Source organism: Clinocottus analis, unplaced genomic scaffold, assembly GCF_023055335.1.
Source record: "Clinocottus analis isolate CAN_PGR_092001 unplaced genomic scaffold, fCliAna1.0.p SCAF_24, whole genome shotgun sequence".
Lineage (NCBI taxonomy): Eukaryota > Metazoa > Chordata > Actinopteri > Perciformes > Cottidae > Clinocottus > Clinocottus analis.
Window position 1 is genome coordinate 7,014,939 of NW_027175976.1, and position 14,286 is coordinate 7,029,224.

Here is a 14,286-nt window from a genome sequence, read left to right on the forward strand (position 1 = left end):
CGAAACTGCCTGCGGAGACGTTTCTCATCGCGACGCGTCCAAAGGTGAGGCGTGTTTTGAAAGATTTAGCGCACAGAGAGAGTTTTGTGCTCAATGTGCTTGGTTTTGGCACACAGTCATCATAAATAAGGAAGGGAGTCCTTTTAGTTCATTTTAAACATCACACCGGTCTCAACAAGTGTCGTGTGGACCACCAGGACATGTACAGATGTTCATGCTCTCCAGATGATGCATCCTGCTGACCCCGACTTCCCCTCCAGCAGTGTATGAGGTCAGCGTTTTCTTCTTCTTTTTTTCACTGAAATGACTCAACAATTTGGATGCACCGTCATTAAATTAAAGTACAGATATTTGTGTGGATGAAGAGTAATGACTGACGCAAATTGTGACATCGTCGTGAGATTTGATAGAAGTGGAAAGAAGCGAGTGAATGATCTCAAGTCTCCGTCATGAGATTTCAGACTTATTGACGAATTTTCCCCAAAAAAAACCTTCGGCCTCGTGAGCTGATGTTCAAAAATAACCCTGCGTGGAGTTGCGGCAGACTCAAAGTGTGTCTTCAGATCAATAAAAAAACGCAGGCAGGGCACACATTGGATTTATTACCACTTTAATAGCGTTATCTGTTAATGAGGCGTAACAGTAGTCTGCGAGCGAGGACGACGAAAACACCTAAAAAAAAACAAGCGTGTTGAAGGCTTTCTTCACTTCTCAACACACAACAGAAACACTGAAGACAGCAAATCTGAGCAAAGTCACAATTAGTAAAGCAAACGACACCGACGACCGAGAGACTCGTCTCTTCTTTACGTCTAGGAATAATCCTCGGTTACATCCTACGCAGCAATTCTACCGTTTAATCCTTTTAGGTGGTTAACGTTTCAAACGTCAAGTCATCGAATGAACTAGACACACACACGCACACACACACACACACACACACACGAAACGATAATACATAGCTTACTCAGATGTTTCTTTTTGTTCCCAAGTACTTTACAGTTAGTTTAGTTTGAACGCCGCTTTTATATCTGGTCCATGTCGGGGAGCTCCGGCTCCAGATCTCTGAGGTACTGGCTGCAGTTGGGGTCTCCCCTCACGGTGGGCGCCGCCGGGATGGGACGTCCGGTGTGAGGGTCCACGCACCAGCACTCGCCCCTCTGACCGTGCAGGGACATCTTGCACTGCAACGCAAATGAAACGCTGGGTTGATTTCTGCGCGTCTCTGCACTAAATATGCACGTGTGTGTCGTGCAAAAGCACGCGTCAAACCAGTTATGTGTCCCATTTTGTTTAGATGCACTTTGTTATACACAGTTTAAATGGATACATTCAAAACAAGATGCTTTTTGAGACACGTGTTGCTGTTTAAATCGGTCGCGATGCGTTTCTGCACCCTCTTTTCCCACAGTCACCTGTTTGAGATTATACTGCCCCCTCTTGTCACAGTTGGGGATGTGCAGGGCGTACAGGTCTTCCAGGGGACCTCGGTTATCTCTGAAGGGCATCTTGGATATCCGCTCCAGGATCTGGTCCAGCTCCTGCTGACACTGAGTCTTTTGAAAACAACAACAAAGGTTACGTTAGGTCACACCCGTGTGGCGGCGTTTGGCGCGTGTCAGCAGGTTTCTGCGAGGGGAAAAAAAGAGATTACAGGGGTTTTTTTGGGGGGGGGGGGGGAATACGCAATCGTTTTCTTTTCATATTGAAGAAACATTGGGGGAAAAAAAAAAAAATCAGATTTCATTTTTTTTTGCTCCGCTCTAAAAGGTTAAGTGAAATCCACGCGCACAGCAGAAATGCATTCATCAACACCAAGGTGTGTTTGTAGAGCATCAGCACATTTTTGACATGCTACATAAAATCTCACATAAAAGGCGCACACACATAATAAAGCTTAAGGGGCTTTCTGTAATGAGCAAATGAATCATGTTTTCTTGCCAGTAATGAACAACAACTCTTGCCAGTGACCTCAGATTTACCTCACAATCCCACACGGCCAAATGTCTTGTTGAGACACTTCTCAGTTTCTCGCTGAGCAATAACCTTTTTCGCTGATTTCTTTTTTTTTAATGGCGGATGGAAAATATCACGATGCCGGTTCGAAATGCCCGGGGTTCACCCGAGAGAGTCCCAGCCACGGATTACAGAGCGGGTCAGGTGTATTTAATATCTGCCTTTTTTTTTTTGATTAAAGTGGTTGCTGGAAGAAACTAGAAGGAGAAAGAAAAAAAGGCTTTTCTTTGTGCCATGACGTGGGATTATTATCATGAGGTGTCATTATTTCCTGAAGTGAATTCAACTGTTGAAGCACTTTGTGTGATCCTCAAACTCCTTTCAATGCAGCTGCCAAACAGCTGCTGCACCAGAGGGAGGCGACACCGGCCTCCTCTTCCTCCCTCGGCAGCGCGAGGAGTCGGCGAGTGTCTCCTCTTGGGGAAACGCTCTTTACCGAGGTCTCTGTCCGACGCGCTCTCCCTGCCGCTCGCCCCTCACCTGTTTGGGCCGCGCGGGCTTCACCTCCTCCACCTTGTTGGTCTTCATCTTGGTCTTCATCTCCTGCCGGTGCTGGCGCACGGCGCTCTCCTTGGGGCCCAGCCAGGTGGCCTCTTTGCTGGGCTTCCGGACGGCCGGGATCTCGCTGCCGCCCTCTTCGGGCGGCGGCGGCTCCACGGCCTCGCCTGTAGAGAGGATGAGGGGGAGGGGGAGGGGGAGGGGGGAGACGACCACGTCAAACAAATCCATCAAAATCTCAATCTCACAACTCTACCGCGTCGATACGTTCACTTGTTAAAACACAGCGTCTCGACTCGAGGACGCTCTGACGGACACGTTGGCCGCTAAAAGCGTCTTTTCTCTGACCGCCTCCCCCCCCCCCCCGAGCCGCTCGGTGGTCCTCGCTGCCGAAGTCAGCTTCACGTTGCGAAGCTCATTTGTCAGAGCGGCAAAGTTCACGGCTTGCTTTGCTCTAAAAGCCCTTAGCTCCTCGAGGAGGGTCCTGTCTCCTTGTCCTTGAGGACTCGTCGTCTAGTTGATGGATGGGAAGGAAATATAGAACACTGTTCCTCCCACTGCGCCTGATGATGGCTCTGAACTGCACCCTCCAGGGTGTAAAGCTCAACGCTTTTATATGTCTTATTGACCTTTGTTCCTCCTTGTCACAACGGACATTTCGGGGGCTGAAGTGTCCAAAACCCCGCCGCCGAAGTGCTCTCAAACGCATCGGCACAATCAGTGAGTCACGACGATCCCGTCCCCTTTCTCCCAGAGCGACGCAGCCTCATGCAGCGCCGTGAAGAAGCTTGCGGGCTTTCCAAGAAAGTTGGCCTCCGCTGAACTGTTTAGTCACAGTCGGGTTTTCGTGGTTGCTTCCCACCCCCCCCCCCTCTCTTTACCCGGTGTGATTTTAATTTCATGAGCAGATGTTAAACGTGGTGATAAACGAACAAAGCAGTGGTGCGTTTGCACTGCTCTGATGCTTGAGTTTGGAAGACGTCACGATGAGTCCGACACCAGATTCGAGGTCCTCGCCGATGAGGTTCTTTTAGGGACAAATAGAGAAGTGCAGGGGGGGAAATTTGTCAAGATTTGGGGTCCTCTCAACTAACGGCTAAATGTATGAACGCTTTAAAAGGATGTTACAAGGGAAAATAAATGATTTCTTAGCTTAAAGCCACTGCATGGATGCCATTCTCACACATACAACTCCTGCCGTCGCTCTGCAACATTAAAAAAAAGACCAGTTTGTGGATTTAAATCTATGTAAATGGCACTTGACGAACAAATAATTAGCTAAAAGCAGCGAATGCATGTCCTGGTTCTGTCCCCGTGGCCATGGAGGGACTCCTCCAGCCTCCTCTCTCCTTGGAGTCTTGTTAAACATCAACCTTCAAAAAAAGGAAAAACAGCCCCTCTCTTCAAACAGATGGCGCAAACAATGTGAGGGGCCGTCAGGTTCAACTGAACATGTTGTTTCTGACAACAGAGCCGACTTCGTGGGTTGAGGGAGTGGAAAAGGAGCGTCACTCCAAAGCAGCTGATTCCAGACTCCCCCAAAAAAAAATGCCGAGGACGGCGAAAAACAAAACAAACCGATCACGTCTCAGCTCGGTTTCGCTTGTTCGAAATACATTTGAAAATATGTCAAGACGAGTGTTTGTTTCCCCTGATTTCCAGTCGGGCGCGCGCTCCGTGGATGCAGGAATTCACTTTGGCGCCTCACGGGACGAAGGGAAACAAGCACAGACGGTGGAGGAGGTCAAACGGCGAGGCCGGGCGAGCGGACCGCTCGCAGTTACGCAACGGCCGGGTGCGGCGACGCGCGAGACTTGAGAATGAGAGCGAGTGTGTGTTACTGGCGGGCGGCGGCGGGCGGCGGCGGGCGGCGGCGGTCGGCGGACCGGAGAGGCATTCTCGGCGCTCTGCGAGAGGTACGCTTTGACATCCGCTCGTCGAATATGATTACAAAAGGCCTGAGAGCGAACGGGGAGAAAGGAAATTCCAAACGGAGCAATAACAAGGTGCTGGCGCCGCTCGCCATCAGATAGATCTGGTGTTGTTGGACCTCGTGACGCTCCGGCCGTGCTCTCTCTCTCTCTCTCTCTCTCTCTCTCTCTCTCTCTCTCTCTCTCTCTCCAGCTTTCCTTTGAAGGCTGGGTTTCTTTCCTTTAAAAAAAGGGCAGAAGTCAACTGGAATCAGGTGTGTCCACGCATGTGTGTGTCTGTGTGTGTGTGTGTGTGTGTGTGTGTGGATAAACGCACGGCACACACAATATTAGCGGCCGGGGCGCTTTTTTGTTTTGCCGCATTACATAATCCCGACAGCATCCCTGCCTGTCTTCTGAGGAAATAGAAGACTTAGATACACGGTAGAGACGCACGCACACACATAGAACGCACACACACACACACACACACACACGGAGGGTCAGGACCCCACTTTCAGGGGCCGCTAGGCCTCTGCAGGCCGAGCCGTTCCACAGCGGTGGGCTCGGGATCAGCCGTGTCAACAGAGCAGCAGGCCTACTGTCCAGTCTGCTGCTTGAGTTAATCCTCTCACAAAGGCTCCAGAGGCTTTCTCTCCGTATCTGATCCATGTCGAATTCCCAGATGGCACCTACGGGCCAGAAGGGTCACGTCTGATCGTCCAGATTCTGGTCAACTGAGCAAATGGCCCAGGACTTGGCCGCGGGGCGAGGAGAGGGAGGAGAGGGAGGTTTTATTGGACGAACGCGTGGATGTGGACCGGTTAGCTTAGCTGTCGTTAGTGGACGTCAGTGGGAGCATTTTTACTCAACGTATTTGGGTATTTGAATTCAACGGGTCGTGTAGTTTTATATTATTTCGAGGGAGGAAAGGAAATGTGAATCAAAAGGTAATAATACAATTCAACATATATGGAGGGTCTTGAAATAAATAAAGTATTTACTTGAATTTAAATGGAGCAGTTCTTCTGAATACATTTACAACTGGTATAACTCGTATAACTTGTTGCTTTGTGTTTTAGTTGCGACATCTTTTTTTTGTATTGGGGAAAAAAAGTGTAATTTCATACTTTCATCTGCAAAAAGTGTGAAGTTGAGCTGCTGCTTGACTCCACAGACATCCATAACGGTCGCTACACCTTCATGGAAAGATACCTGAGTCAGACAAGAAGTGACCTATCCCTTCAAATGTTGGAATGTGGAAACCAGTAAACAACAAAAAGTCTTCTCGATGTGGCCGTGAGGGCCGCTGCTCTGAGGTGTGAAATAGGTCGTGTGCCACATGCAAAGTGGATGAAAGGAACGGCGAAGAGTATCTGCGGCCCGCCCGGCCGTGGCGCGGCCCGGTGGGACCGCTTTCCTGGAAAAACACAACCTCAGCAAAGTGCAGATGTGTTTACCTTCCAGGCGCTCTGGCCTGCAACAGTCATCTAGCGGCGGGCTCCGGACAGGCTCTGGCACGCACGTGCACATCCGAGGCCAGGCATCTCGCTCTCCACCTGCCGGGTGAACTCTGGGAGGCGAGCGCGCGGGACCTCGACGAGTGCACGGGGCGAGGCGAGCCGGGACACGTCGCACAGTCATCAGAGGGGGCGGAGCCTCCGGGGGAGACGGCGTCGGCGCGTGTCGATCGCAAGTCGGAGCGGCAACAACTTTAAATGACCTCACGTGGTTGTGAACGATTGTTTTTACCAGACGACGGCCGCAAGAGCGACCAGAGAAGTTCATCGAGCGTCCAAACTTTCCACTGCCTCTTTTTCTTGGGATTTAAATAACATTCGATCTGGAGGGGTTTGCAATAAAAATCGATAAGTTGACCAACTACTTAAGAGTTTAAACCCCGCAAGGGTACAAACATACGAAACCCTGTGTCCATCTACTCAGGAGGCTTTGAAGAAAAGCATTCAGAGACACGTCTCTGTCCCCTAAAGTGCGACGTCTCCGTCAGCGCTCGAGCGCCACGTTTCAGTGAAATATCTCAACCTGCTGAACGTGTTGGCTGTGACGTGCGGTAGCGCCAATCATGTCGCCCGCAGGATGAACCCCAACAACTTGGATGACCTTCTGACAATCATCCCTCTATCACCTGCGTGCGCCCAGGGGGATGGAGCCCTTTTTTTTTTTACCCCAGACAGTGTTGGTATTGTCTTCAATCACCATTGTCTCCGGAAAAAAAAGAAAAAGAAAAGAAAAGGGGGCGGGAAGTTATTCTGGATCGCAGCAGGCACGAGGAGATTCTTGGCATGGGTGTGATGGCACAAAACGCCCCTGCTTTTGGAGAAGCCTGGGATTACCGGGGAGCTATTTCAGTCGCCGTCTGGATCCCCCGCAGGTGCACAGGAATGCCCCTCGTGAGCTCACAGTGTGATTTCAGCCACCGGATCGGGAGTTTTCCACTTTCCTCTCTTCACCTCCAGCACGTCCGGCCTCCATCGGGAGAAGTTTGGGTTGAATTGACGCTGAAACCAAAGCTTTTTTTTGTGGAGTAATGACCAATTCGCTGCAAATCTCAATCATGTGACACTCGACCGGCCGACCGCGGGCTCTGTTTGGACTTTGTTAATCAGCCGGTTTGATCCCAGTCACAACCGTAAAGGCCCATCCAGATGAAAGGCTTTTTTTGGGGGGGGGGAAGAGAATATCCAGTGATACCGGGCATAAACAGAGAGGCTAGTGGGAAAGTCGTGGGTGTTAGTTTGGAAAAAGGGAGGTATTTCAGCTCAAAATCGACCAAATGTGGAATTTAAATACAAATATACAGCATTGTATTATTCAAATATTGCAATTTGAATCAGTTCTTGGGTTCATGAGGACGTTATCCCGTTCAATCCTCCTGCTTCCCCCCATCACGGAGGAGTCCGGGCGGTTTGAATCCATGAGATACCGTGATAACTTCAGATATTAAGTTGCATAAACAACGTGTGCAAACATCTGACTCACGGGGAACGATGTCAACATGTTGGAACACATCTGGATTAAGAGTTCAACATCAATATTCATCTATTCAAAGATATGCACATTATTTGAGACACTTCTTCCACACAATTAAGTCCAAACTTTCCTGGCAAAATATCTATTTTCTTGAATCTATTGTCTCAAATCCTGCGCGTCGCCGCCTGCAGTGTAACACGTGCATGCAATCAATCGTGCAGCACACACACACGCAAACACACAAACACACAAACCTCACATGCTGGAGGTCTGAAGGGAGGAAATCGGAGCGCGCAGGATTTAAAAAAAAAAAAAAATGCAATTTTATATTTTGAATTCAGACGTTCTGGGGGATCCACATGTCTAAATGTTCCCATCCAAGTCGAGCCCGGCTTCAGAGTGTTGCCTCTTGCTCGTAACACACTGCGCACTCACACACTTACACTTTCAAACAGCTTACTTTTGATAGAGCAAACTTGATCGTCGATTTCGACCGAGGCCAAAGCCTGATAAACTTCCTGCTGCGCTAAACAAGACTTGACTGCACTCTGGGAAGTTGATTACTTGGAAATCCATGAAGCAATGTCCCTTTCTGAAGTACTAATATGTTGTAATCACTTGATTTTGGCCATTTCCTAGAACAAGAACAAAACTCCCTCGTGGCTTTGAGAAGAAACTCTACATCTCATCAGTTTTATGATAAAAAAAAATACTTTTTCATTACTTTTTCAACTACTTAAACTGCAATGTGGAACAAATGTAATAAATACTTTGGGTTCAACGCAAATAGATGTGCTGGAATTAGCATCTTCCATAAACTCTCCTACGTTTCCCTCTGACTGATTTCTCTCGCCGTCTTTTCTCCGACATCATCATTCTTGGGGCTTAAGACTATTGACCTCTGACCTTTGACCTCTGTGCTTGTTTGTAGTGCAGATCCAGGAGTTCACCGGGATCCAGCTGCTGCCTTCACTGCAAGTCGCTCCGGCTACATTCACGACGAACCAATTTGTGAAAACGCATGAAGTGCCGTCACAATCCTATTTCAGTGTCAGATGTTTTTGGCATGTGTTATTTTTGTGCGGGACATAAAATTAGAAATGCAATCGAGCGAGAGCACGATGCCAGGATGTTGAGGCGTATGAACATCCAAATAAAACAGCTGCAATATTTCACCCTTTGATTCTCTGTCCAGGGTTTTGAGATTCACTCCAGAGTGGCCGCTTCCCCCCCCCCCCTGCTCATCTAAACACAACCACTTCATTATCGTGTCATAATCAGCCGGGTTTCTTCTGTCGTTTACAGATTCCTTCCGGGAACAAAGGAGACGCCGTGGGGCCAGAAGTTTGCTCTCAATCTTCCGGCGGCCTCCGCGAGCCGAGATTTCATTGCTTCCTCTTTTTTTTGTTATCGGAGAAGAATTTACGACAGGAAATGGAGTCTGCGTCGTCTCCAACTCGGCCGGACGGAAAGCAGGAGAACCGGCGGCATACGTGTATTATTTTACATGACAAACACTTATTGTGAGGCTGAAACGGAGAGTGAAGGAAACCGAGGAGGAGAACGTCCGCCGCTTCCTGTTGATACCAATGTGTTTCTCCCATCTTGTGACCCTGATCCATCTCTACACTTTCAGCTCAACCTCTCACTGGTGACGGAGGTCCCTCTTCCGTCCCCTTCTTGGTCACATCTGGCTAAATCTCGGCGCCGTCGGCCCGAGCCAAACCTGAGGAAGATCAAATCAGTGACGGCGGACAAATTGCCGCCTTTTACACGACGTTCGTGCATTTTGTCCCCCTTGTCTCGCACTAATGCAACCCGGCAACTCGCACCTGTTTTATCGCTCCGCTGTTGTTGTTTGACGTTGCATCATTGTGGAATCAAGTCGCTGGAGGTGGACGGTGAATCACAAACGTGTCGCGGTGCATTTTTTGGTGCGTGCCGGAGAGTCCTTGCAGAGCTGCGGGGCTACTACTCTCTGGCAGTTTCCCTCCGGAGTTCGCTGCCAAAACAAACACGTGTCAGTCTGGAGGTAAACTCTGACAAAGCACGGATTTGGAAAGGAGTAGAAATCACACCGCGGCTGGTATTTGTGTGTGTGTGTTTGCTTCAAAATCATCCAGTTCATGAGGAGGTTTACTTTCCTTCCTCACTGCGACCTGTCCTTGTTTAAACACGAGCCACATGAGCCGTGCTGGCTCGAGGCCTCGTGAAGCTTTATTGTCATCCGGCTGCACATGCGTCCAGCTTGTTTTTTCCAGGTACGCGACCCCGTCAACGCAGTCACTGTCAACGCCGCTTTATAGCTATTTCTGGTCAAAGCCTAAAGTCCACTTTTCTAATCAATGCTGCATTCCTCCCGCTGTCTCGCTTTGTTCCTTTCTCTCCACTCCCCTGTGGAAATGTCAACATCCATACCGTGATGTTTGCTGCAAAGATCCCGGCGAGTAACTTCGGGGAATCCTGCAGGCCACCTTGTTCTCTGTCACAGTCTTTTAAAGGCACTTGTTTTTTTGGGAGGGGAGATGGGGGGGATACTGGGAGAGACTCGAGCTTCCAGCTGTTCGAAGCATATCTGAGGTTAACTTGGAAAAGAGTGACTGTTCCTTTTGTTTCTCTCTCCCCGTGCACATTCACAACACCATAAACAAGTCAATGCAACACATACTTTACCATGAGTGGAGAGAATACCTTATGCAACAGGCAGAAAATAGGTCATTACTGCCGAAGAAAGTCAGAAAAAGCTCACCTCAAATGCATAATGCAACATAATAGACGCAACAAAGTGCTGATAGCACAAACTTCCAGATGTCTGTGGTTAAATCCTGATGGCGTAAGGAGCATGAACGGGCTCCAAATGGGCGCATAATTACGCAATTAATGTTTATAGGATGCACTGCAGGAACAGAAACAGAATGCATGATATCACATAAATCTTCTGCACTTGTGCAAAATGGTGACACAGATTTGGGCTCAGCCTTCATGACAGTGCAAAATGTCTCTACACTATTCCTCCGGCTGCAGTCTAGACAGTGTCATTAAAAATTAATAGAAGAAGAAGAAGAAGAAGAAGAAAAAAAACAACACAGGTTTCCAGTAAACAGACTGACCGCTGGTTTGCTCCCGGTGCTCCTGGCTGAAGGTGGCCGTCTCGGTGTCCACTTTGCGCCGGCATTGCCCCTGGCCCTGCACCAGTTGCTCCAGAGGAAGCTCCGAGTCGGGCGTCGGGTAGCACCGCAGCCCGGTGGTGCACCTCGGGGTGTACACGCCGCACGTCTCGCCCTCCAGCCGGGCGCACACGGGGCAGCACCCGCAGCCCGGCTCGCGCACGATCTCTGCGCAAGCCTCGGTGAGCCTCGGGCACAGCGCCTGGCGCTCCGCGGTGCAGCCCGGGCAGCGGAACACCATCTCGGCCAGCGAGGCACCGGCGAGGGACGCGCAGAGGACCAGCACGCTGCACGCGTACGACAGCATTGTTAGAGGCGCGAGGCTTTGTGTCATTATCACGGGGCGAGAGAAGGCAATCCCAAGTGGAGGAGGAAAAGAGAAAAAAAAAAAAAAAAAAAGGGGAAGAAATGTGCATGGGAACAGGTGAAGCCTGGAGCTGGGAGGTCTGCTGGGTCCTACAAATTCCCAGGTTTGCTCTTGGGGCCACATGTGGGTGTTCATAGTGGAGGACGGGGGATTTCGTTCTGAATGTTAAATGTCTACATCTTTGCTCCGGTGAAACGTTGGAGGTAAATCACAGTAACGTGTGTCCCTTTTCTGGACGTTTTCTTATTGCTGGCTGGCCCAGAATGAGAATAGTGCTTCTAAATGAGATGCATTATGAGGACCAACATTAGCCTCCAGTTTCAGCTGCTCATGGCTTTTCACTTTCTAAAATAAGTACTGAAACATTTAAAAGTCTTTGTTTTGACTGAACATAGAACTGCAAATATACACATATGCATCTATTAAATCAAAGCGTGTCATCGTCATCTTCTCTGGCCGCCCCTGACCCCTGACCTCCTCGTGGCCGAGGGGAAAAAGAACTTCCTCGAGTCAATTATAAATAAATCGGCTTTGCCCAACAGAATTCATCGAAACAGGAGTCGATGTGAAACTGGAGCTGGTGCTCCAGTATCAAAACAACCGGGCAGTGAGCTGCAGCTCCCTGGCTGGAAGTCTCTGCATTGCCATACGTACTGTGGCCTGTTTGTTTCAATCAGTCTACCCCGACTCCCAGAATGCATAAATAAATAAACAAACAAACAAAAGGACTATGTGCGGCGCATTCCTGACATGGAAAGACCTCCCCGCCGTGGCAGACATGTCCATTGACACTCAATTAAAACGTACCGGCTGCTACCGACTTCTATGCCTGTGCACAGTAATGCCACTGTGCACGTGTCCAGCAATGTTTCCTATCGATCTGTGAGGCCGAGCCTTGAGGTGTCGTGCTTACCTTCCCGAACAAGCTCCTATTAACCCTGTCCAGTGCGGTAGACTAATCGGTGTTTGTCCAAGGGCCCAGAAATAGAAGTGGCATGTGTAATCTTACTCCGCAGATTTAAATGCAGATTATTTTGTTTTGTGGGTGCCCCCCCCCCTACTTATTTAATGCTATTTGGCCCTATTCACCATCTGCATCCTTGGGAGAAAGGGCACATTGGAAGCTGTCTTGTATCTCAGGGGTTTGAGGCAGGAGGATGCCCAGAGGGCTGTTTGCACAAAGAACCTCATGTGTCATTTTATGAAACCATGGGTGGAAAAGCAGCAGGACGGCCACGAGCTAATACGCCTAACGGGTCCGCGGTATTTGCCCATGTGTGCAAAGTCATCCCCACCAAGGTCAGTTACTTAAATTCCTCCCCATGGAGCTGTGAAAACAAACTCTGGATAAACTCCACATTGATAGAGGAAGGTATGGCATCACCGATGCGCCGGGGACTCGCACAGTGCAGCGAGTATACGAGCGCGGCTTGTAAGCCAGAGCTCGTCTTCTTAATTAGAGTACAGCGAGTCCACAAGGCTCTGTCCGGCCTTCTGCCCAAATCACAACACTTCATGTGTGATTACGAGAGGATGTCAAGTGTTCATTATACAGCAGTTATGGACGCTTCGTATGAGTTATAGCTGTTGACAGACACATTAATGAAGACAACGGCAGCAGCCTGGCGGCAAACCCACTTAAGTCAGGACGCAAAGCTGAAGCCGATGTTTCACATCTGCCCCTAAATCCAAAACGCATATTCCTAAAGCAAACACAACTGGGTGCATTAGTGTATTTTTGGCTCTATTCTGGTTTCTTATCAACTGAAACGAGTCCCTAAAGACATCCTCATGTTCCTTTTTCAGGGTTTCATAATGAATGAGTGCACTGTTCAGTGTTTGGCGTTGATTATGCTTCATTAAGGCACCCTTTGCTTGGACTACTGATGAGATAACGAGAGGCAATAAGTCGAGGGGTTGAAAAGTAATTCATCATCTGATGAGTGGGCCGGCATGAAATGGAGTCAAACTCACAGCATTGGAACAGCTGGATTATATGTTTATATCCTCAACTAACTGTTCTAAATTGTGCTGCGAAACGTTTTTTATTTCACTCGAACGCAATAGGCCGACCGCAAGAGGTCATACGGGTAAGAAAAGTGTCCAACGAGCTTTCATTCATGCACAGTTACCCAAGTGGTGCAATGTGCAGCATCTCACCGAATGGAAATGTTTACCAAATTGCAGTACATAAATCCTTACATGGAAATGTTCGCATCACAAGTCCCAAATGGAAAAATGCTTATGTGTGTGCGTGTTTTTTTTTTTTTGTATGTGTGTGTGCCCAAGTGTAAGTGTGTTTGTTTGCCGCCTAGCAACAAGTGATGCATGTTCAATTAGGAAAGTTTTTGGGGCTTTTTTTTTTTTTTTTTGCTCATGCAAATCTTTGTTGAAGAATCTGTTACGGAGCCACAGCGTTACGTATCCCCCAACCAAACCGAATAAAGACCTGAAAACTGCACTCCTAATGTGTCGAGTTAATGCGTGGGTTTACGGCCCAGAAGCTGAAGCGCTCGGCCTGCTTATATGCTGATGTCAGCGTTACACTATTCACAGACATGACGGTTTTTCCTGCATCTCACGGGCATTTACAGTCTTTCTACGATCACTTCCACGAGACGTTGTGGACTTGGTTTAATCTGCTCTATTCAGAAATCAGTGCACTTTTCTTCAGCCATGCAAACTTAGCATTAATTACACTCACTCTCCTCGGCCAACCAGTTTCCCAGCTCTGTTTTTTATTGGTGCCATGACTCGGATATGGTTTGACCAACAGCTGCCAACAGGCAGATGCGGTATTCGACTCAGGTTGGTGCATTTAGACTGCTGCCATTTATTAAAACCACAAAGCCTGCGCTTTCCTGCTTGGATCTTAAGCACTCTGAGGCTAAAAAAAATGTAGAACTGGGCCCTATCGAGTCCATACATTCAACATTTGAAATGCTGCGTTTGGCTTTACACAAATATCTATGCTTCCGGTTGCATAAAAGAACAAAACACTGTATGTGAATATTTCATGCATGTTGCAGCTGCTCACTTTTCTAGCATAGTATGGTTGGCTGGATTTCGTGTCGTTGCTGGTCCAAAGGAGGACTCAATTTGACGTTTTTATTTGCACTATATATCATGTCTGCACTGCAGTGTGTAGTCTGGGATCCTTGCTAAAGTGCGCCACCCAGTGGACACCTGCAATAATTACGCAAGCACAGCTCACTGAAATAAGCAGCACAGAAATCTACTCATTTAACTGTAATTTTGAGATGACATCTAATACATGAGGTTGCATTTTTATGTCCAGTCTACATACATATTCTCAAATTAGATAACATTTGTTAAG

The 14,286-nt window shown here is 48.4% G+C and overlaps 1 protein-coding gene across 1 annotated transcript; it reads right to left on the reverse strand.

Moving 5' to 3' along the window:
* Positions 1–593: 593 nt before the first annotated feature.
* igfbp2a (insulin-like growth factor binding protein 2a) lies at positions 594–10,945 on the reverse strand. Its single transcript, XM_068590982.1, has 4 exons — positions 10,526–10,945; positions 2,497–2,681; positions 1,416–1,556; positions 594–1,184 (listed from the first exon to the last, which is right to left on the reverse strand). Exons 1-4 carry the CDS (start codon positions 10,914–10,916, stop codon positions 1,026–1,028), a joined length of 876 nt encoding a protein of 291 aa, XP_068447083.1. The 5' UTR covers positions 10,917–10,945; the 3' UTR covers positions 594–1,025.
* Positions 10,946–14,286: the final 3,341 nt, after the last annotated feature.

Coding starts and splice junctions, on each gene's coding strand:
- igfbp2a (XM_068590982.1), bottom strand. CDS start 10,916: ATGACACAAAGCCTCGCGCCTCTAACAATGCTGTCGTACGCGTGCAGC. Junction 2,682..10,525: donor GCACCGGGAGCAAACCAGCG/GTCAGTCTGTTT, acceptor TCCTCTCTACAG/GCGAGGCCGTGGAGCCGCCG. Junction 1,185..1,415: donor GGCAGTATAATCTCAAACAG/GTGACTGTGGGA, acceptor TTTGCGTTGCAG/TGCAAGATGTCCCTGCACGG.